Here is a 26,165-nt window from a genome sequence, read left to right as displayed (position 1 = left end):
CTACAACTGACAAAAATATAAAATAAAAACTAATTCAAAATATTGACTGAAAACTATAAGTTTATTAAGGAGCTAAAACAAAAAAATGTACATAAAAATATAGATATTAAAAAACGAATAAAAATGAGAAAAACAACATTACTAAAACTAACAAAAATACAAATAGAAAATAAAAACTAATTCAAAATATTGATTGAAAACTATAACAGTTTATTAATTAGCTAAAGCTAAAAATTTTATAAAAATATGTAAAAAATAAAGATATTAAAAAAACTAATAAAAATGACAAATGAAACAATAACAAAATAAAATAAAATAAAAATGAAAACTAAAACAAAAAAACTCAAACTTTAACTAGTATTAAAATAAAAAATAAAATATAAACAAATACAAAATAATTAATAATTCTAACAATATATTAACAAAAAAGTGATAAAAATTATAGACATACTTAAAAAAACAACAAAATTACTAAAATGAAACTAAAATGACAATATAAAAATGTAAAATAAAACTCTAAATATTAATGAAAGCTGTAACAGTATATTAATGAACTAAAACAAACATCATATCTATAATAAAAATGACAAAAACACAACAAAATGACTAAACCGAACTAAAATGGTATTAATGAGCTGAAACAAAAATGTATAAAAATTATATACAGTAGATATATATTTTTAAAAATAATAATAAAAATTAATATACTAAATTACTAAAATTTAAATTACTACAAAATTAGTAAAACTAAAATTATAACAGTTTATTAACTTGTAATAAAACAACTGTTAAAAGGAAATAAAATTAAATATTTAAAAAATATATATTTTAGTTGCCAAAGCAACTTTTTTCATTGTTTAGTGTAGTTTAACAAGTACTAAAACTAAAATAAAAAAATGACAAAAACTATGTAGACATATTCACACAAAAATTTAACAAAGCCAGATTTCTCATTGTTTTTAGTGTAGTTTAACAAGTACTAAAACTAAAATAAAAATGTAAAGAAATTAAAACTATGTAGACATATTCAAACAAATTCCAACTAAATAATAATAACTATTTTAATTTTTATTTTAATTAATTAAATAAAATAACACATTTAAAAAATATATATTGTAGTTGCCAAAGTAACTTGTCGTTGTTTAGTGTAGTTTAACAAGTACTAAATGTAATATAAAAATGTAAAAAAATGTAAACTTTGTAGACATATTCAACACAAAATAAAAAAGACAAAAAATCCTTAAACTTCAACTAGAATTAAAATAAAAAATAAAATAAAAACAAATACAAGATAATTAATAATAACTATAACAATATATTAATTAACAATTTTTTATAAAAAGTATATAGACGTAATTTTAAAAAAATTAAATGGATAATTATTCAAATGAAACTAAAATGACAATATAAAAATAAAAACTAATTTCAACTATGTAGACATGTTCAACAACAACAAAAAAAAAAAAACTAAAAATGACCATAAAAAACATAAACTTTAACTAGAATTAAAATAAAAAATAAAATAAAAAATACAAAATAATAAAATAATAACTATTTTATTTTTTATTTTAATTAACATAAATAAAATTATATATATATATAATTATATAGTTGCCAAAGCAACATTTTTTCTTTGTTTAGTGTAGTTTAACAAGTACTAAAACAAACAAACAAAAAAAAACTATGTAGACATATTCACCCAAAAATGTAACAAAAACAAAAATACTCACACTTAGAATTAAAATAAAAAATAAAATTAATAAAAATAAAAACTATAATAAATCTATTAATGATACTAAAATAACACTGGTATGCACTGCTTAGTGCTTATGCAAAAAAGTATACTGTATTCTACAAAATGTATGCTACAACATATGACTACTTGTATCTTTAATTAAAAAGTTTGGAAAATATACTTTTAAAACCAATTGCATGAAAAAAAATCACAAAAAATCCAGTTTAATAATGCATAGTTGATATGCCTTCCAGTTGCATTGCAAGTGTTTATGGCACTAATGCAAAATAAATGCATACTATATATAAACGCCCAAGTGATTTTGAGAATATATGCGTTTGCAGACCCTCTGTGAACCGGGGGAAAATCTATCAGTCCAGTCGAGCCGCAGCGATTTCAGTCTGTGATGGACGATCTGGGTGTGTTGCTCTGAAAAACACAGCTGCGTTCAAATAAGACATTGCTCGTGAATGTAATCTGGGCTCGGATCCAGCGGCCAGTGTTAGACGTACAGCACAGGATCCATTAGCAGGACAAACACAAGGTCAACCGTACAAAACCAGTCCAATCAGCTAATGAAAAGAGGAGGAGGAAGACTATAATCAATCTGAGTGTGATGAAGGGACAGACGACACACTAAAGAGACAAACACCTCTGATCCAGAACCAGGCTGGACTGCCATTAGATTCAGAAAAACTCAAATGCGAACAATAGGAAACCAAAGATTGTCTGGTCATATGTTTCTCTTTCATCTTGTCACGCATGACTGAATCCTAATAGAATTTTATTCCTGTATTCCTTCTATGTTAAAGAAATCGTTTTCACAAAAATTTGAATTCTGTCATCATTTATTCACCCTGAAGTCATTTCAAACCTGTCTGGAAATAAGGAAAATGTAATGCTGCTTTATTTTTAATACATTTAAAAAATAATTAATATTTTTAACTAAAATAAAAAATGGAAAATTATAAAAATAAAAACTAAATATAAATATAAAACACAATATTGATAAAAACTATACCAGTATATTAATATTTTTTTTTTCATTTCCTATGCATCTATTAAGATTATCTTATATTTTAAAAATGATTAAAAAAATTCTATAAATGCATTACTAATAAAAATAACAAGAAAACAAATTTACAAAAACTAAGTTGAATGCAAATTAAAGTGAGAAAAATATATACAAAAAAATGCAAAATAATATTATTAAAAACTATAACAGTATATTATAACTAAAAAAACATATTTAGATTAAAAAAAAATAATAAAAATGGCAAAAACATTTGCTAAAACAAAAATGAAAATATTAAAATAAAAACTGATTTGAAATATTAATAACTAGAACAGTATTAAATACTAGAAAAGTATATTAATAAACTAAAAACGTATAAAAAAAGTGTACTGATATACATTTACAAATTATAGAAAGGACGAAAACAACAAAATTACTTAAATTAAAATTTAAATGGAAAATAAAAAACTAATTAAAGAAATTATAAAACTTATATAGATAAAGCTAATAAAAAGGCAAAAACAACAAAATTGCTAAAACATTCACTAAAATGAAAATGAAACTAAATATAAAAATAAAAACTAATTTAAAATATTAACAAAAAATATAACAGTATATTAATGAACTAAAAGCAAAAAAGTATACAGATATATAACAAAACAACAAAATATTTAAATGAAAATTAAAAATATAAAAATAAAAATCTATTTTAAAAATGTTTTTTAGTAATTATAAAATGTATAGCTATATTTAAAAAATAAAAAAATGACAAACAAATTGCTCAAATCTTCACTAAAATGAAGAAACTATAAATTAATTAAAAATATTAATAAAAACTATAACAGTAAATTAATGAACTAAAAGCAAAAAAGTATAAAAAGTGTATAGATATATTTAAAAAAACTAATAGAAATGACAAAAAACAACACAATTAAATAAATTAAAATTGAAAATATAAAAATAAAAAACTATTAAAAATGTATAGCTATATTTAAAAATAAAAAATGACAAAAAAAAATTAATAAAAAAACTAAACTAAAATTAATTCAAAATATTAATAAAAACTATCACAGTAAATTAATGAACTAAAAACAAAGTTACATAGATATAGTGAATGAAATAATAAAAATAACAAAAACACAAAACTAAAAATAAAATTACTAGATTACTAAAACTAACTAGATAGAAAATAAAAACTAATTGAAAATATTAATAAAAACTGTAACAGTATATTAATGAACTAAAAGTAAAAAGTTATAAAAAGTATATATATATATATATATATATATATATATATATATATATATATTTTATATATATATATATATATATATAATATAAGTATATATTTTTATATATATATATATATATATAAATAATAGAAATGACAAAAACAACACAATTAATTAAATGAAAAATAATGTTGAAAATATCAAAATAAAAAACTATTAAAAATGTATAGCTTTATTTAAAAAAATAATAATAAAAATGTCAAAAACAAAACTGTTCAAACTTTCACTAAAATGAAAATAAAAAAAAAATTAAAAGAAATGATAAAAACAAAATTAATTAAATGCAAATCAAAATAAAAAAACTATAATTTTTTTCATTATAAAAAAACATATAGCAATATTTAAAAAATAATAATAAAAAGGCAAAAATAAATAAAAAATAAAATAAAATAAAAAACGAATTCAAAGTATTCATAAAAACTATAAGAGTAAATTAACTAAATTAACAATGCTTAAAAAAACTGCACACGAGTGTATAGACACGTTTTTGTCTTTTTAGACCTCATCGGAATGAAATGTGGTCGTGTGAAAAAAACAACAACAATGAAGCGTTTCTCGTTTTGTCATACGGTGCAGAACGACGCCAGGGTGAGTAAACAGTGACAGAAGCTGATGTGTGTTTATGTGTGCTGAAGTCGATTCTGTCATTTCCTCAGTGACCAGGAGACCTGAGAGACCAGAGAGCATCCGTCTGACAGACAGCGCCGGACACGCACTGCTGCTCTGTCATATCAAACACACGCAGACTCATGGGAGACACCGAACCCGCCTCTGAATGAGAAAGAGCTGCTATAGAGCTGCTCGCTTCAACAAAAACAATCAGCATAATAAATGTCAGCTGTCTGAAATAGAACGGCCGCACGGCTCAAGTATGCATGAAGACGCGTCTGTTATGTTCTTGACTGCTGTTTATGTACCTGACTGCAGATTTAGGGATGGATCCATACAGAAGCGAGCTCAGGCCTCGATATAAACCCTTCACTCCATGATGACGGACTGTCTGTGACACGCAGTCCGCTGTGAAAAAAAGATCATCAAATTACAACAAATTACAGTCTCTTCTGCTCAACAAGGCTGCATTTAATTGATCAAAAACTGTAAAATAGTGAAAATATATTCTAATTTAAAATAGCTGTTGTCAATGTGAATACATTGTAAGATGTAATTTATTTTTGTGATCAATGCTGCATTTTCAGCATCATTACTGCAGTGTCACATGATTCTTCAGAAATTATTCTAATATGCTGATTTGCTGCTCAAGAAACAGTTCTGATTATTATCAGTGTTGAAAACAGTTGTGCTGCACAACATTTTTGTGGAAACATGATACATTTTATTTTTCAGGATTCACAGATGAATAGAAAGTTCAAAGGAACAGCAACAGTCCTTGATGAGTAAAAAACCCCAAGCTTTTTATGAGCAATTATAAATATATTTTTAAGGAGAAAAAAAAAATATATATACATACATATATATATATATACATACATATATATATATATATATATATATATATATATATATATATATATATATATATATATATAAATATTTAAGCTAGTTGCAAATACAACATTTCTCGTTTTCATTTAGTTTAACTTGAAGTACTAATATAATTAGAACTAAATAAAATAAAACTGAAATAAAAACATTAATTTATTTTAAATATAGATTTTTATAAATAAATAAAATAAAAACTGGCTGAAAGAAAATTATTTTTATTTACTGTACACTACCAGTCAAAGGTTTTTTCATGATTTTTTAAGACTCTTCTGCTCACCAAGCCTGTATTTATTTGATTCAAAGTGCAGCAAAAACAGTAAAAGTTTGAAATATTTTTACTATTTAAAATAACTGCTTTCTAACTGAATATATTTTAAAATGTAATTTATTTCTGTGATCAAAGCTAAATTTTTAGCATCATTACTCCAGTCTTCAGTGTCACATGATCTTTCAGAAATCATTCTAATATTTTGCTGCTCAAAAAACAATTCTGAATTTTATGTTAAAAACAGCTGAATACAATTTTTTTCAGGTTTGTTTGATCAATAGAAAAATCAGATTTTTCATTAAATTTTTAAATAGAAATCTTTTGTAACATTATAAATATCTTTAATATTACTTATATGACCAATTTAAAGCATCCTTCCTAAATACAAGTATTAATTTTACTAATTTATTAAGTATTAAGTATTAATATCATTTCTTTACCAAAAAATAAAAAATCCTGCTAAAAAGTAATAATAAAAAGTATTTCTTGATCAGCAAATAAGTATATTAGAACGATTTCTGAAGGATCGTGTGACACTGAAGACTGAAGAGTAATTATGCTGAAAATTTTGCTTTGATCACAGAAATAAATTGTATCTCAAAATATATTCAAATAGTAAAAATATTTCAAATTTTTACTGTTATTGCTGTACTTTGAATCAAATAAATGCAGACTTGGTGAGCAGAAGAGACTTCTTTAAAAACATAAAAAATCTTACTGTTCAAAAACTTTTGACTGGTAGTGTGGATATTTAAAAAAATCTAATTCAAATATTTACAAACACTCAATGATACATCAGTGCTACTAAATGAACGCTGGACAGAGCATCATCTGGGTATCGGTCTGCTAAATCAACAGAAGGCTTGTTAAAATGTTCTCTGAGCTTCAGCCAGAGAGAGAGAGCGATAGAGAGAGATATAGTAAGAGAGAGATGGAGAGATTGAGAGAGAGAGTGAGGGAAGATAAGTTTGTTTACTTTCGGAGCACAGCAGCAGCAGGTTGGAATCAGTTCTGGCCCGGAGAGTTTCACTAATTAACTCCAAAGAGGATGTGAACGTCACACGTGTGCGCGCGTGTGTGTGTGTGTGTGTGTGTGTGTGTACTCACTGATGCCTCTGTAACGTGGCGGATTGGCTTTCTCATCTAACTGTAGTTGAGTCTTCACATACTCTGTAGGAAACGTGATGCAGATTTCAATGCCACCTGCGATGCCACCTGCAGACGAAAGATCAGACAAACACCATTAGTTCACAAACATGAACATTCATGTCAATATTTTTTTCATTAAAGGGATAGTTCACCCAAAAATGAAAATGTGATGTTTATCTGCTTACCCCCAGGGCATCCAAGATGTAGGTGACTTTGTTTCTTCACCAGAACACAAACGAAGATTTTTAACCAAAACCGGTGCAGTCTGCCAGCCATATAATGGCAGTGGATGGGCACCAGACCTTTAAAAGTAAAAATAAAAACATGCACAGACAAATCCAAATTACACCCTGCGGCTCGTGACGATACATTGATGTCCTAAGACACGAAACGATAGGTTTTTGTGAGAAACTGAACAGTATTTATATCATTTTTTACCTTTGATACACAGCCATGTCCATCTCTTCTGTGCAAGATCTTATCATCCGGCTCGTTACATGTGTACACGCTCTGGCTTGGTATACGCAAACGCTGGAAGCGATCTGTCGCATGTATACGACACTCATTGTTTACACAGTGCACAGAGATTGTGGGTATAGCAGCTATTCAAAATGGTAATTACTTGCGCTTATCCTGATTGTTCAACACGATTTAAAGCTAAAAGATTACGTTTGCTTGCGCAAACTCATCCGGGACTGTTGTTCCGGCGTTTGCATATACTACTCCAGAGCGCGTTCACATGTCACGAGCCGGATGATAAGATCTTGCACAGAAGAGATGGACGTGTCTGTGTATCAAAGGTAAAAAATTATATAAATACTGTTCAGTTTCTCGCAAAAAACGATCGTTTCGTGTCTTAGGACATCAATGTATCGTCCCGAGCCGCAGGGTGTAATTTGGATTTGTCTGTGCATGTTTTTTTTTTTACTTTTAAATGTCTGGTGCCCATCCACTGCCACTATTTGGCTGACAGACTGCACCGTTTTCAGTTAAAAATCTTCGTTTGTGTTCTGCTGAAGAAACAAAGTCACCTACATCTTGGATGCCCTTGGGGTAAGCAGATAAACATCAAATTTTCATTTTTGGGTGAACTATCCCTTTAATACAATATAGTGTTACATGATCCTTTTTAGAAATCATTCTAATATGCTGATTTGCTGCTCAAGAAACATTTCTGATTATTATAAATGTTGAAAACAGTTATGATGTTAAAATGTTGAAAACAGCTGTGATACAGCATTCATTTGAAATCTTTCGTAACATTATAAACGTCTTTACTGTCACTTTTGATCAATTTAATGCGTCCCTGATGAGTAAAAGTATTAATTCCTTTCAGAATACAGCTTTTTATGATATATAAGAAATATAAATATATTTTTACATGAGAAACAGACGTTTGATACACTGGGTATTATTACAGTATTCATTATGGACTATTGAAGGATTACTCCACTTCCAAGATAAAAATGTCCTAATAATATTCTCACCTTCATGTCATCCACGATGTCTTTCTTCAGAAAAGAAATTAAGTTTTTTGAGGAATACATTACAGGATTTCCCATATAATGGACTGCAATGCTCAATGGATTGAAGGTTAAAAATGCAGTTTCATTGCAGCTTCAAAGGGCTCTAAACAATCCCAGCCAAGAAATGGGGGTCTTATCTAGCAAAATGGATATTTTCTAGAAAATACGTACAATTTACATACTTTTTAACCTCAAATGCTCATCTTGTCTTGCTCTGTGATGCAGGCCAGCTCAAGACAGTTAAGGTATGGCAAAAACCTCCCAACTTATTTTCTCCTCCAACTTCAAAATCAGCCTACGACCTAGAAGTTCTGACCCAGTGTTTACAAAGTGAACCTTTATATACAAAAAAAGAAAAAACAGCGACGTAGGCTGATTCTGAAGTTGGAGGAGAAAATAAGATGGGAATTTTTTGACATACCCTAACTGTCTTGAACTAAAATGCACAGAGTTCAGGCAGAACTAGACAAGACAAGCATTTGAGGTTAAAAAGTATACACTGCAAAAAATGCAAGTAAAATTATATTCTTGTTTTCAGTAAAAACAAGTCGAAATTAAGTGAGTTTTTGCTTAGAACAAGCTAAATAATCTGCCAATGGGGTAAGAAAAATAATCTTACTTCAAACAGAAAACAAGATTATTTTTCTTACACCATTGGCAGATTATTTAGCTTGTTTCAAGCAAAAACGCACATAATTTTGGCTTCTTTTTAATGAAACCAAGACTATAATTTTTACTTGTCTAGAAAATCCTTCTTGATTTAAGAATTTTTAGCTTTAGATTTTTTGGCTGGAAACAAGACAAAAAATCTAAGTTAGAAAAGCATTTTTTGCAGTGTACTTTTTTTTCTGAAAACAACCAATTATTTTGCTAGATAAGACCCTTATTCCTCATCTGAGATCATTTAGACCACTTTGAAGCTGCACTAAAACTGCATTTGTAACCTTCAATCCCTTGAGCACCATAGAAGTCCACTATATGGAGAAAAATCCTGAAATGTTTTTCTCAAAAAACTTCATTTCTTTGCGACTGAAGAAAGAAAGAAATGAATATCTTGGATGACATGGGGGTGAGTAAATTATCAGGAAATTTTAATTCTGAAAAGTGTGGTAATCCATTAAAACAATCAGCGTTTTTAAAGATGATTTTTACGGCCTTTAAATCAGTCACGATCAGTTCATACAGATGCATCAGACAGGATGAAATAAGAGCAATGATCCTCTCTCATCTCTCTAATTGTAATAGCTCCTCTGCCCATGGGGACGTTGCGAGAGACCATTAGCCCATCCCTGACCTGCTGCATGACACAAACACACACACACACACACACACTGACACACACACACACACACCCCTCCTACAGGTCTGATTCACTTCACTCTCTCATGAGCAGGTCAAACCGTAGGTCACTCAGATGCAGCTTCACATTAGATGAAAAACACACTTCAATAAATGCATGACAGTGATCTGGATCAGACTGGTGTGACTAGTTAACATTACACTACTCTGGTTATTGCACATGGTGTCACTGACAGAGCATATGCTGACACACACACACACACACACACACACACACACTGTTTATCAGTCTCACTGGGACAAACTGAAATATATGAGCTACACACCAACGCTGAGAGCAAAACACTACATCCATCACCACTACATCGCTGTCCCTTTTCTATTTCCCTCCCCATTTTCTTGCTATAGATCAATGATTTTTCTCGGTAACACTTTGTCAACATTAGAGCTGACAAAGAAAAATACTTAAGCATCTATTAATCTTAGTTAATTTTAACATTAACCAAAACATTATTAAAATAAAAAAATGTGGCTTTTAACATGATTTAATAGACCTGAGATGACATGAACTAACAATGAACAGCTGTATTTTTATCGAAGGGTTAGTTCAACCAAAAATGAAAATTAGCCCATTATTTACTCACCCTCAATGCATCCTTGGTGTATATGACTTCCTTCTTTCAGTCGAATGCAATCTGATTTATATTCCATCAAGCTTTATAATACAATGATCAGGTGTTTCTCTATATCAGTCTAAAACAAGTCCAATAAAGTGCACCCATCCATAATAAAGTGTCTCACATGGCTCCGGGGGATGAATAAAGGCCTCCTGTAGCGAATCGATGCATTTTGGTAAGAAAAATATCAGTATTTAAAATGTTACAATCACTTTAATCTAGTTTGCACTAACAATTGTACATAGAAGCAGCTCCGGGCGGATGACATAGGATGTCAGTCTTGTGAAAACCAACATTTGTTTACAGGAGCAAAGGAAACAAAATTTCCTGACTTTAGAGGAGACTGACGCTAGAGAAAAGTGATTATTATATTTCAAATATGGATATTTTTCTTACAAAAATGCATCGATTTGCTACAGGAGCCATGTAAGGCAATTTTTATTGTGGATGGATGTGCTTTATTGGACTTGTTTTGGACTGATGAAGAGAAAAACAAACCCACTGCCATGATAAAGCTTGAAAAAGCCAGAACAATTTTTAATATAACTCGGATTGTATTCGTCTGAAAGAAAAAAGGTCATATACACCTTGGATGCATTTAGGGTGAGTAAATAATGGGCTAATTTTCATTTTTGGGTGAACTAACTCTTTAACTGAAGTTAAAAGAAGAGTTTACCAAAAAATAAACATTTCCTTAAATTGTACTCATCCAAGATGTAGATGAGTTTGTTTCTTCATAGAGAAATGTAGTATTGTATCACTTGCTCACCAACGGATCCTCTGGAGTGAATAGGTGCGGTCAGAATAAAAGTCCAAACAGCTGATAAAAACATCACAATAATCCACAAATAATCCACACCACTCCAGTCCATCAGTTAACATCTTGTGAGGCCAAAAGCTACGTGTTTGTAAGAAACAAATCCATCATTAAGACATTTATAACTTCAAACCTCACCAAAATATGAGTCTATCATCCATAATAACACTTCCTCCAGTGAAAAAGTCCATCTCAGGTTGTTTCTCACATCGAAATCCAGCCACATATTTGTTTAGAGCTGTTTTAGACATTTGTTTAGCTGTTTTGATTTATCTCCTGATTCAGACCAGACCACTTTTTTCACTGGATGAAGCATTATTATGGATTTTGGACTTTTGTCTTCACAAGATGTTAACTGATGGACTGGAGTGGTGTGGATTACTTGTGGATTTTTGTGATTTTTTAACAGCTGTTTGGACTCTCATTCTGACGGCACCCATTCACTGAGAGCATCCATTGGTGAGCAAGTGATGTAATGCTACATTTCTCCAAATCTGATGAAGAAACAAACTCATTTACATATTGGATGGCCTAAGGATAAACACATTTTCATTTTTGGATAAGCCATTCCTTTAAATTCCTTTAACAAAAATTATGTAACAACTGTATTGCTCATTGTTAATTAATGTTACTATATGCATTAACTAACTCTAACAAATGCCAGCTTATCGTAAAGTGTTACTGCTTTTCTTTTACATACTGAAAACAGTTTGACATGAGGTTGTTTTAAAATCACACACACAGAGAGAACTGCTAAAGCAGCTAATCAATAACCCCATGAGCTACTGCTGGTCGCCTCACCCAGAAGCGTCATAAATCAAGCTAAAGGCCTTTACAAGCTCCCTGACGCGCTCACGTCTGCGTGTGGAAACAGAAACAGAGCGAACGGCAGGAAATTACCACAGACGCCACATCTGAGACCTGCCAGTGAAACACGACTGATTTACATGAGAGCAGAAATCAGCCACTCTGTGTGTGTTTCTGTAATAACCTGCTGCATTGAAATATCAGTCAAATCACACACACAAACAACCCTTTACCAAACACACCACATCAATAAAACACAAGCTCTCAAGAGTTTATACAAGATCTACAATAAATCAACATCAAAAGATTCTGATATGTTTGGTTAAAATGTTAGTTTGCACTAAAATGCAGCACAAAAGAAGACGCTTTGAAGAATGTTCATGCTGCTTTTTGCATACAATGATAGTTAATTAAATTTGTTTTCGTTGTTTTAGTACTTCAAGTTAAAGAAAAAAGAAAAATGTTCAAATAAATTTGTTTTTATATTTTATTTATGTATAATTGTTTTATATTTATAATATTATTTTATAATTAATAAATATTTATAATTATTTTATTTTATTTATATTAAATATTTTACTTTCAGTTAACATTAAAAATAAAACAGAAGCAATTTCAGTATCATTTTAGTATAATTGACATAGTATTACAGTTTTTGTTAATATTTAAATTTTATTATTCATGTTTTTATTTTAAATTTAAAGCTTTAGTAATTTTGTGTTTTGTCATTTATTATTATCATTACTATTATTATTATTATATCCCTATATAAAAATACATTTGTTTTTATATTTTAATTTATTAATGTTTTATAGTTATAATGTTATTTTAGAATATATAAATACTTATAATTATTTTATATTATTTATAGTAAATATTTCACTTTCAGTTAACATTAAAAATAAAAAAGAAGCATTTTCAGTGTGATTTTAGTATAACTGATATAGTATAAAATGTTTGTTAATATTAAAATTGTATTATTCATGTTTGTACTTTAAATTTAAAGCTTTAGTAATTTTGTGTTTTGTAATTTATTATTATCATTAATATTATTTATATTATTATTATATATCTTTATTTATTTTTATACATTTTATTATTTTCTGTTTTAGTACTTCAAGTTAAAGGAAAAAGAAAAATGTTAAAATAAGTTTTTTTATATTTTCTTAATTATAAAGATTTTAATTATAATATTATTTTAGAATATATAAATACTTATAATTAATTTATATTATTTATAGTAAATATTTTACTTTCAGTTTTCATTTTTAATCATTCATTTGAAACAGAAATCTTCAGTGGCATTATAAATGTCTTTACTGTCACTTTTGATCAATTTAATGCATCCCTGTTGAATAAAAGCATTAATTTCTTACTAAAATATATCATTCTGACCCCAAACTTTCATGTCCACGCATATGGTTTGAGTAAATAATGTCATAATGTTCATTTTTAATTGTAATGAAGTCGCAGCTTTAATTAGATGTGGTGATTCCCATCGGAGGAATGTGTTTCTGTATTTTGGCCTTACATTAAAGGCAGATGACAGATGAATAATTCCTTTCATGTTTCTCGAGGAAGCAAATGGCGACATTACGGCTCTATTAATACATGATGTTTGATCTACTCAAGGGCCTCGAGCCATGGTGAGCGACTCTCAGGTGGAGAGACAGACGAAATCAGCAGGGCAGACAAGAAAACAGAGACACACGGAAGAACTACTAGTGATTGTGAATGAAAGGAGAGACGCTGACGAGCGAACCGGTGACAAGCCCTCGGCCTCACAGAGGAGACGAGCACTCGCTGAGCTTAATTGCAGCCTCCCGGCGACACACACACACACACACACACACACACACACACACACACACACACACATATATAGCAATAGCTGTATAAAGGGCTTGAGTGATGAAGAAAACACAATAGCAGCGATCTGACGGCTCTCCATTAGACAGAACTGCCCGCAGGCGGTCGACCCATCACTAGAACACGCTGGATGAAATATCTCAACAATATATCTTGGTATATTTGAGCCTTCTGACAGAGTTCAATACACAGCGGGGTTCAATCGTCTGAGAGGAATTTTAAAGTGTCATGAAAAATAAAAAACAAGCAATTTCACTGTCATTTTAGTATCACTGATATACTATTACAGTTTTTGTTAACATTTTGATATTTGTTTTTGTGTATTCACTTTGATTTTAAAGTTTTAATAATTTTATTTTTTCATTTTTTTTATCAGACGTATTATTATTATTATTATTTTAAATGCCTTTTATAAATGTTTTATATATTTATGTATTTGTTTTTGTTATTTTAGTACTTTATAGTACTTATTACTTAATTGTTTATATTTATATTATTTTATAATTTATAAATATTTCTAATTATTTTATAATATTTATATTAAATATTTTACTTTCAGTTAACTTAAAAAATAAAACAGAAGCCATTTCAGTGTCGTTTTAGTATAATTTATTATTTTAGTATTATAGTTTTTGTTAATATTTTTATTTTATTTCTAATGTTTTTACTTTAATTTTAAAGTTTTAATAATTTTGATTTGCCATTTTTTATTAGATTTTAGATTACTATTATAAGTGCCTTTTATAAATGTTTTTTTAATACATTTTTATGTATTAGTTTTCGTTATTTTAGTACTTCGGGTTAAAGGAAAAAGAAAAATGTAGAAATAATTTAGTTTTTATATTTTAATTCTAATTGTTTTATATTTATAATATTTTATAATGTATAAATATTTATAATTATTTTATATTATTTGTATTAAATATTTTACTTTCAGTTAACAATAAAACAAAAGGAATTTTAGTGTAATTTTAGTACAATTGATATAGTATTACAGTTTTTGTTAATATTTTTATTTTATTTTATTTAATATTATTATTCATATTGTAAATGCCTTTTATAAATGTTTTTATACATTTTAAATATTTTACTTTCAGATACAAATAAAACTGAAGCAATTTCAGTGTCATTTAAGTATAATTGATATAATATTACAGGTTGGTTAACATTTAATTTATTATGTTTTTACTTTATTTAATAGTTTTAGTAATTTTGTGTTTTGTCATTTATTATTATTATTATTATTTTTATTAATAATTATATATGTTTCTATAATCATATATAATAATAATATATATTTATGTTTTTATAATAACAAAAATATATAATAATATTTATCTTTTTACTTTAAAGGTCCCATATTGTACACATTTCTGGAGGTTTATTTTAGTTGTTGATGTCCTTAAGAATATATGTTTGCGGTATAAGTGCCAAAATCCATCTCAATATATTTTTACAGCTCCTTTTTTAGGAGCTCTGTCAAGAACAGGTTGATTTTGGCCCGTCTAATTAATATTCATGAGCCTCTCTTCTGATTGGCCTGCCGTTTTCTGAGTTACGCACAGCCAGGCCAACCACAAGTAACTATGGTCATGTATTCTGTAGCCTAGCCCAGAGCCATAGAGAGAGCTGATACTCAACAGGATATTTCAGAATGATCATTAATGTTTTTTTTCTTTTTCAAACACTGAATGCAGTAAGCTACGTAACTGTTGCTTTAGTAAAGCCCCTTTCACAATGCACGTTGATTTCGGAAAATTATGGGAGCGAGCGCTGTGTGAACAAAAGCCAGAACCAAATGCCATAAAGGCAGTGTTGTAGTGATGATGCATGTTACCGTGCGACTCTTCACGATGGAAAAATAGTGCAAAGTGGAATGAAGCAGCGATCAGGCAGCCCCTCACTATCAGCACTGAAGCACAGATTGTTCATCAGGTTAGTTTCAGTTTAGTGAAATGTACGCGTCGCATTACGCCTCACATCCAAATGTCACATGTCTTTATGAGTTGTGTGTAAAGCACGCACAGATTCCAGAAAACAACTGTGAATGAACCAAATCAAACAATTCCGGAAGAAATCATGGGACACATTATCCGTGTATTTACCGGAATGGCTGTGAAAGAGGCTGAAGTCGACGTGCCACTGGTCTGTTATATTAACGTTGTTCGGAAGCCTGTGCAATTATGTAGTTTTGACATCCATCGACTGAACAGCGTTTTCTCCACTTGTTTTCGTGTTGTTGTTGCTTAGCAATAAAATGGACGCGATGTTGTCGGGGGTTTGACAAAAGGAGGGTGGGACGGTGGTTGGTGCTCGGGGTGGTGACTGAAGTCACAGCGGCTCGTGAACATGAACAGCTACTTTAAGCAGGCTGTGTGCAGTTTACTGTGGATTGACTGTTTTGAAACTTATATGGTAGTTACATAGCCCCTAGACCTCAGTTATCATGAAAAAAGCCAGGAAATTTCGATTTTGACAATACGGGACCTTTCATTTTCAAGTTTTAGTAATTTTGTGTTTTTTCATTAAATATATATATATATAGTATTAGTCTGATATAAGTTAAAGGAAAAGGAAAATCTTGAAATAAGTTTGTTTTTATGTATTTTTATTTATAATTGTTTTATATTTATAATACTATTTTACAATTTTTTTTACAATACTTTATTTTACAATATTATTTAAATTAAATATTTTACTTTCAGTTTTAAACATTTTTTTATTTTTTATTTCAAGAAACAAATATATATATAATATTTCTATTTAATATTTTTTTACAATATATCTCAATTTTTTTGTCATTCTATCCATATGGAATGACAAGCCTAGTGCTAAAATACGGTTAAAATCTAAATAAAATAATCAAGACATGTTTTTCTCACTGAAATGAATCAAAGGTTGCTGAACAGCCTTAATTTTTAAGTGTCATTATATATTCTCAAAATGTTTATCCTAATGCAACATGCAAAGTGTATTACTGAAAAAAAAAGGAGCAAGTGATTGTTCCTGCTCTTTTTGAAAGTCGCTCTAGATAAAAGCGTCTCAGAGTTTAATTTAGATCACACCCTGAATGTTTCCTTAAAAACCGCCGTGACAGGAGATCCCACATGTGAACATGTCAGAGAACTGTAATCTCACTACACATGTGACTATGGAAAACTGCTCTGGAATGCTGTGTGTGTAGCGTGTGAAATGTTTCCAGGTCACTGATGGGTTTGTATGACAGTAAACCAGAGCTGCTCTACAAATGCAAAACAATCAGAGTCCAGCAGCTGATAGAAGAACAACACATTCACATTCACATTCACATAATACATATGAAAACAACATAAACACACCGTACAGGACTGAACCGACCTGAACTGCCTGAACTTCCAGAATCATCCCAAACAAAAGAGCTTTTTAAACTGAGTGTGAATAAAGAGCACAACACATCATACCAACGAAAAAGCAACAGTTTTCACCAGTTTTAACTGATCGTAAGCAACTTCCTGAACATTTCTGATCCATCTGATAGAGCAAAGTCATCAAAACATCCTCCAGTACTGTTATATATACGCTTTTTATAAATGTTTTGTATACATTTTTAAGTATTAGTTTTCGTTACTTTAGTACTTTTTATTTTTAACTTCAAGTTAAGGGAAAACATTACTTAGAATTGCTATATATTTATAATATTATTTTATAATTTATAAATATTTATGATTATTTATATAAAATATTTTACTTTCAGTTAACATTAAAAATAAAACAGAAGGCATTTCAATGTCATTTTAGTATAATTGATATAGTATTATTTTATAATTTATAAATATTTATAATTATTTTATATTACTTGTATTAAATATTTTACTTTCAGTTAACATTAAAAATAAAACAAAAGGAATTATATATATATATATATATATATATATAAACACAGTATATATAAATACTATATATTTTATATATAGTATTACAGTTTTTGCTAATATTTTGATTTTATTTGTTGTTTTCATTTAAATGTCTTAAAAATTTTGTGATTTTTTTGTCATTTTTAATTAGATTTATTATTATAAAAATTTATTTTTAAATGTTTTCATACGTTTTTTATGTATTAGTTTCGTTATTTTAATACTTCAAGTTAAAGAAAAAAGACACATTATACAATTATATTTTATAAATATTTATTGTTTATTTTTTTTTATTTTTTTTTCATTTATTTATATAAAAGACCAAATGTAAGTAAATTAATTGTATTTAGTTTATCAAGACTTTATTTCTTTATTTGTTTTACCATTACTACATTTATTGTAATATTGTATTGTAATATATATTGTAATATTGTAAAATATAGAGCATTGTCATCAAAACATCCTCCAGTACTGTTATATATATATATGCTTTTTATAAATGTTTTGTATACATTTAAAAGTATTAGTTTTTGTTACTTTAGTACTTTTTATTTTTAACTTCAATTTAAAGGAAAAAATGTTGAAATAAGTTTGTTTTAATATTTTTACCTATAATTGCTTTATATTTATAATATTATTTTATAATTTATAAATATTTATAAATATTTTATATTATGTATATATAATATTTTAGTTAACATTAAAAATAAAACAGAAGCCATTTCAGTGTTATTTTAGCATAATTGATATATTACAGTTTTTGATAATATTTTATTTTTATTTTATTTTTGTTTTAATTTTAGTCTTAAAAATTTTGTGTTTTGTCATTTTTAATTAGATTTATTATTATTTTTATAAAAATGTATTTCATAAAAAAATTGTATACATTTTTATGTATTAGTTTCGTTATTTTAATACTTCAAGTTAAAGAAAAAAGATACATTATACAATTATATTTTATAAATATTTATTCTTTATTTGTTTTTAATTTTTTTACTTTATTTATTTATTTTCCTATTATTAATTTTTGTTTTACTTATTTTTAATTAAGTTATGTATTGTACTACTATATACAGTACCAGTCAAAAGTTTTTGAACAGTAAGATTTTTGTTTTTTAAAGCAGTTTCTTCTGCTCACCAAGCATGCATTTATTTGACCCAAAGTACAGCAAAAAGAGTAAAATTTGAAAAATATTTTTACTATTTAAAATAACTGCTTTTTATTTCAATATATTTTAAAGTGTAATTTATTTCTGTGATTTTTAAGCTGAATTTTTAGCATCATTACTCCAGTCTTCAGTGTCACATGATCCTTCAGAAATCATTCTAATATTTTTATTTCAGATAAATGCTGATCTTTGGATCTTTCTATTCATCAAAGAATCCTGAAAAAATGCACTTAACTGTTTTAAATATTGATAATAATAATAACAATAAATGTTTTTTGAACAGAATATCAGCACATTAGAATGATTTCGCAAGAATCATGTTACACTGAAGACTGGAGTAATGATGCTAAAAAATGTAGTTTTGATCAGAGAAATAAATTACATTTTAAAATATATTCAAATAGAAAACTCCTTTTTTAAATAGTAAAAATATTTCAGAATTTTACTGTTTTGCTGCACTTTGGATCAAATAAATACAGACCCTGTGAGCAGAAGAGACTTCTTTAAAAAAAACATCAAAAGACTTCTGACTGGTAGTGTGTATATATATATATATATACATATAATAAACTATATTTCCCTCATATTATGACAACGGCAATTACTGTGCTAAACAAAGACAAAATAATTGTTTAAACTGGGCTCAACTCCAGCACCAGCCTGTCATATTCTCTCTTGCAAATAAGACGTGGCATTTCCATCTGAAGGCTGGTTTGTGTAATTACAGACGGGTGGAGCAGCACCAGCGTATATGGAGAAAAAAATATCACAGACATTAAAACCTGTCATTTGGTTTCAGATGAACAGTTTCCAGATGGTAGTTCACCAATTACCCAGTGAAGAGCCGAGCGGATCCGTCAGACAGGTAAGAGAGATATCGTAATGACCAAACCTACTTTATAATTGCTCTGAATCTATTCTAAGACCATCATTACACTGCGTTTATGCAGCGTTGCAAAAAATATGGCCTTGAGTTGATTACTGCTTTTATAAAGCAGCAGCATGAGCATTGTGATAAAACATTGCACAATGCAGATATGCAATAAATGTCTTTAATAGCACGGGTATATTTGTAGCAATAGCCAAAAATACTTGATTTTTCTTTTATTTCCTATCATAAATATATCAAAACTTAATTTTTGATTGGTAATATGCATGCGGACAACTTTAAAGGTGATTTTCTCAGGATTTTGATTTTTTGCAATTATTGAAATTGCAATAAAATAAAATAAAATATAAAAAATGAAATGGAAAAAAACTAAATAAAGTAAAACGAAAAAAATTAAATTACATTACATTAAAATAAATAAAATGAAATAATAAAATTAAATTAAAGTAAAATAAAATAAAAATATAATTACATGAAAAAAACTAAAAGTTAAATGAAATTAAATTAAAAAAAAATTAATAGGTGTCAATATTTAAATATGAAAACATACACATGGGAATAAATTAATTTAAATGAACATATAAATAAAAATACAAATAAATAAATCAATAAATAAAAGATAAAAAAAGTTAAACAGAAAAAGAATACAGAAAAGAAAGAGTAAAACAAAAATAAATTTATGACTAAATTAATTAAAATTAACTGTATTTATTAAGTCATTTATTTCTGTATTTTTCTATTATTATATTATTTAATAATTAATTCATTTATTTTTATATTATACTATTTTTTTTTCTTTTTGCAGGTTTGGGCCTCCATATATCAAAGTTACATGTAAATAAATAATCTGTAAAATCTGTTAAAACTAGTAACTGTAGTGTGATTAATATATAGGAGCTACTGTACTGTTATTGTATATTATGAATAAATATCTTAACTAGCACAGGTATATTTGTAGCAATAGCCAAAAATACATGGTTTTTCTTTTATGCCAAAAATCATTAGGATATTAAGTAAAGATCATGTTCCATGAACACATTTTGTTAATTTCCTACCGTAAATATATCAAAATGTAATTTTTGATTAGTAATATCCATTGCTAAGAACTTCAATTGGACAACTTTAAAAGCAAATTTCTTAATATTTTGATTTTTTGCACCCTCAGATTTTCAAACAGTTGCATCTCGGCCAAATAATTTTCTATTCTAACAAACCATACATCAAAGAAAAGCTTATTTATTATTTATGTATAAATCACAACTTCAAAGAAATTACCCTTATGACTGATTTTGTGGTCCAGGGTCACAAATAGTAAGGCCCACATTTATAAATATGACTTACAGTTCTAAAGAAATAAACAGTTGTTCTGCTAAGCAATATAGTTCATTAGCCTATGTTTATTAGCATTTTTTGACAGCTTTGAGCATCCAATCAGCATTTAGAATCATTTTACAAATATAAATATCATTATTATTGCTTTAAAAAAGAATAGCATGTCTATTTTCATACACATTGACTAATTTTACAGAAGTGAGCATCATTGTTTAGGCATCAGCTGTCTGTCCTTGTGTAGATCTGACCTTAACACAACTGATAAATCGTGTCTGAACCAAAACATCTCAAATAAACCACTATATTTAATATCTAATACACGAATAATAACGTACATTCGTATTCTCTGGACTGACAACTCATAATTGTCAATGAATACAGCTTTACTATGTTTAAACAGCAGTGTGAAGTAAATAATGTGTCTCAAATGAGCTGTGTTTGGTTATTATTTTGTTGACTAACGTTACTTAGTATGAAGTCTAGTTAGTTAACGTTACCTTAATAATGTAATGACTTTATAAATTAAAATTTGGTGAGTCAAGAGTAGTATTCGCAAGAAAAGTAACTTTTGTTTAGTATTAGGTAATGTACTTAACTAGTAAATGTATATATAGTTTTCTAAATATATTTATTTACACATATTTCACTGTAAAATCCAGTCGCCCGTGTTTTCTCTTTTTTTTCTGAAGCGTCTTGCTCAAGTTCAGATGCTAACGGACATTCGGAGTTCAGAAATGAATGAAATTTACCTCAAGTTTGTCGTGAAAACTTCAGTTCTGTGTTATTTATTAGTTTTTGGTCGTTATATGTTAGTTGTTTGTATAAACTGACCTGCCAGGATAGCTTTTCCAGGATGGGTGAGTTTGGCTTTGCCCGCAGCTCCGCGTTCACGCGTCATCTTCAGTCACAGACTCTCACGAACGCGCCGAGCACGAACAGCACTGTTTCAGCAGAGACCAGCGAGCGATCCGCCGACCATAGACTGATGACATGAGACTGCTCTTAGCCAATCAGCAGTCAGATCGGCGCACAGGGGCGTGGTTCGCATCTGTCTTGCTCTCTCTCTTTTTCTTATTCACTCACTCTCGGCGTCACGCCCTCCAGAAACGAAACTAGACTTGAATTAAAACAATAAAAAATTAAATTAAATTAAATTAAACTCGACTTATGGTAGATCCGAATAAACTAAAATTAAAATAAATTAAAATGAAAAAAAAAAAAAATGCAATTAAATTAAATGAAAAAAGATCAAATGAAACTAGACTTAAGGTGAAATAAAATTACAATAAAAAAATGAAAAAAAAAATTAAATTAAATTAAATTTAAAGAAATAAAATGAAATGAAATAATAAAATAAAATAAAATTTGACTTAAGGTGGATCCGAATAAAATAAAAAATAAATAAACAAAATGACATGAAAAAACTAAATAAAATGAAAAATAAAATTAAATGAAAAAAATTAAATGAAAAAACGAAATAAAATAAAACGAAACAAAAAACAATAAAATGAAATTTTTTTTTTATTTAATTAAATTAAAAGAAATAAAATGAAATGAAACAATAAAATGAAATAAAATAAAATTTGACTTAAGGTGGAACTGAATAAAATAAAATAAAATAAAATAAAACAAAATAAAATGAAAAAAACTAAATTAAAAAAAAAAAAAAATATATATATATATATATATATATATATATATATATATATATATATATATATATATATAAAAATGAAAAAAAAACTAAAATATAACGAAAAAAAATTAATTACATGAAAAAAATTTAATTAAATTAATAATAAATTAAATAAAATAAAATAATAAAATAAAATATAATATAATTCGACTTAAGATGGATCTGAATAAAATAAAATAGAAATGAAATTACATGGAAAAAAAAATTACATAAAGAAAGAAATTAAATTAAATTAAAAAACAAAATAAAAAGTGTCAATATTTAAATATGAACACATACACATGGGAATAAATAAATATAAATGAACATATAAATAAAAAGTACATATAAATAAATCAATAAATGAAAAATAAAAAAAGTTAAAAAGAATAAAATACAGAAAATAATACAGGAAAGAATACAAAAATAAATTCAGGACTAAATTGAACTAAACTGTATTTATTAAATCATTTATTTCTGTTATATTATATTATATTAAAATATTTATTTATTTGTTTATTTTATTTTGCAGGTTTGGGCCTTCATACATCAAAGTTATATGTAAATAAATAATCTGTAAAATCTGTTAAAACTAGTAACTCTAGTGTGTGTGATTGATATATATATATATATATATATATATATATATATATATATATATATATAGAAGCTACTGTACTGTTATTGTATATTATGCACTAAATTTAACTAAAAGAAAGAAAAAAAAAACATGATAAAAACCATTGGACAAGCATCACATTTTTTCTTTTTTAACAGTTTCTGAAGTATTTTAGAAGTATTCAGATTTTTTTTTACTCTACTAGTGAAAAAGAACATTGAGAAAATAACATTTCTTTCTGGAACATAAACACTGAATACATCACAACTCTGCCACTACAGTCAATGACAATGAAAACAAAACTAATCCCAAAAGTGTCTTTTTAAATTCAGTTAATTTTATTTAATTTAGTCCTAAATTAATTTTTGTATTACTGTTTACTCTCTGTATTTATTCTTTTTAGCTTTTTTTTATTTTTATTTGAACTTTTTCATTTATTGATTTATTTATACGTTCATTTATATTTATTTATTCCCACGTGTGTGTGTTTTCATATTAAAGTATTGACACTTTTTATTTTATTTTTAAATTTAATTTCTTTCTCCAATAAATTTTATTTATTTTTTTCATTTTATTTATTTTAATGTAATTTTTTTTTCCATTTCATTTTTTTTACATTTATTTATTTATTTATTTTTTCATATTTCATATTTTATTTTATTGTAAGTTTATTCCACCTTAAATCTAGTTTCATTTTATTTATTTTTTTTTCATCTTATTTTTTTTAATAGTTTTTTTTTTATATTTTTTTTATCTTATTCGGATCCACCTTAAGTCGAATTTTATTTTATTTTAATTTTACTTTTTATTTTAATTTAATTTTTTTTTTCATTTCATTTTATTTTTTCACTGTTTTTATCAGTGATCTTTTGCTACATTAGGTTCCGTTAAAAATTGAGTAAGAAACCAGACATGAACATACAGGAAAAACACACAAAACCCACATTAAACAGGAACAACATGAAAGACCGTGACCTGCAGTGAAACTTTATTCTCTGTTTGTGTATTTGACTCTTCAGTCTAAAGAGTCGCTTCACACTAAGCAACCCAAACATCACTTTTTGTATTTTTGCATATTGTTTTCCTAAAAAATAACGTCTCTTTTGACTACAACATTACACTATAGACAGTGCATATGGCTTGCAGTAACACGGATGAACAGCACCAGAAAAAGCTTCAATAATCATGCGCAGGTAACTACAGCTGCCTAGCGTTAAATAAACAGGCGTTTGGTTGTGCTCATCAACGATGGTGGTGTTTTTATATTGTGAAACTGAAATTTAGTACCGCTTGAAATGTAAACAAAGTTAATACTGCAGAATCAAACGATTAAAATCAGATACAAACGGACAGAAGAACCAAAAACTGAGTTTTTCCCTAAAATATCGTACCCTAACTAGTGTCTTTTGGGTTTAGTGTCCTTCCCCATCAGTGCGATCTGATCAAATGCAAATGAAAACATAAGTTAAGGAGCAGCTTGTGTGCTGAACACAGAGCACATATATAAGGAGCGTTTTAAGGAGCGCTGGGTGTTCGTTTGATTGCGGAGATGCTTCGTCATGCTTCCTGAATGCAGCACAGGCACACATTTCCCAGAATTCATAGCGGGGCAATTCAAGGCTGAAGGTTGAAGCCGTACGCCGGAGGAGCGAATCCGGGAGCGGTGTATCCGTAAGCTGGGAAACCCGCCTGAGGAGTGACTGGTGTTTGACTGCCGCTCAACATCAGCTGTTGTCCTGCATCAACACACACATTCATATTCATGAACAGGAGCACTTCACTTGATTTGAGATTGATAATGCATTACAGGCACTCAGTATCTGGGCAGGAGTTCACAACAGTTTCTGTTGCATAACAGACAACTATAGGTCAAAAAAGGTCTACACTGGAGAAAACAGTGGCAAACTAGATACAAGAGTTTGCCTAGACAAACTTTGAAGTTGGCTTGAGAAAGCTGGACCCGAAAGTTTGAAAAAGTTTGAACGCTTCAAAAAAGTTTTAAAAAAGTTTAAAAAGTTTTAGGTTTGAGCTAGATAGATATAGATAAATAGCCTGTTTCTAGCATGACTAGCATGTTGCTAGCATGATTCTAACATGATTACCAAGTTGTTAGCATGCTAACATGTTTCTAGCTTGATTAACATGTTGCTAGCATGTTTCTAACATTATTGATAAGTTCCTAGCATGATTAACAAGTTGCTAACATGTTTCTAGCATGAGTAGCAAATTGCTAGCATGTTTCTAGCATGAATATCGTGTTGCTAGCATGATTAGCATATTTCAAACATGATTAGCATATTTCTAACATAATTAGCACATTCCTGGCATGCTTCTATCATGTTTTGCAAGTTGCTAACATGTTTCTAACATAATTAGCATGTTGCTAGCATGTGTCTAGCATGATTAGCATGTTGCTAGCATGTTCCTAGCATGATTATTGTGTTGCTAGCATGTTTCTAGCATGATTAGCATGTTGCTAGCCTGTTTCTAACATTATTGATAAGTTCCTAGCATGATTAACAAGTTGCTAGCATGTTTCTAGCATGATTAGCAATTTGCTAGCATGATAACCAAGTTCTTAGCATGATTAGCAAGTTGCTAGCATGTTTCTAGCATGATTAACATTTTGTT

General features: G+C 28.0%; 2 protein-coding genes across 3 annotated transcripts in view; both read right to left on the bottom strand.

The window, feature by feature from the left end:
• Positions 1-22,167, bottom strand: part of LOC141287277 (tricarboxylate transport protein B, mitochondrial) — a 34,514-nt gene extending 12,347 nt beyond the window's left edge. Inside the window, exons 1-3 of the mRNA XM_073819411.1 lie at positions 22,072-22,167; positions 6,921-7,028; positions 4,960-5,059 (exon numbers count right to left, since the gene is read on the bottom strand). Coding sequence (XP_073675512.1) covers positions 4,960-5,059; positions 6,921-7,028; positions 22,072-22,138 — 275 coding nt within the window. The 5' untranslated portion in view covers positions 22,139-22,167. The remainder of the gene's footprint in view (positions 1-4,959; positions 5,060-6,920; positions 7,029-22,071) is intronic.
• Positions 22,168-24,500: 2,333 nt separating this feature from the next.
• cltcl1 (clathrin, heavy chain-like 1) overlaps positions 24,501-26,165 on the bottom strand; it is an 80,450-nt gene continuing 78,785 nt past the window's right edge. For both annotated transcript variants that reach the window (XM_073818649.1, XM_073818650.1), the window contains one exon: positions 24,501-25,270. In XM_073818649.1, coding sequence (XP_073674750.1) covers positions 25,149-25,270 — 122 coding nt within the window. In that variant the 3' untranslated portion in view covers positions 24,501-25,148. The remainder of the gene's footprint in view (positions 25,271-26,165) is intronic.

Source organism: Garra rufa, chromosome 15 (genome assembly GCF_049309525.1).
Source record: "Garra rufa chromosome 15, GarRuf1.0, whole genome shotgun sequence".
Classification (NCBI taxonomy): domain Eukaryota; kingdom Metazoa; phylum Chordata; class Actinopteri; order Cypriniformes; family Cyprinidae; genus Garra; species Garra rufa.
The sequence above is the reverse complement of the archived record's forward strand: the minus strand, read 5'-3'. Positions and strand labels throughout refer to the sequence as shown.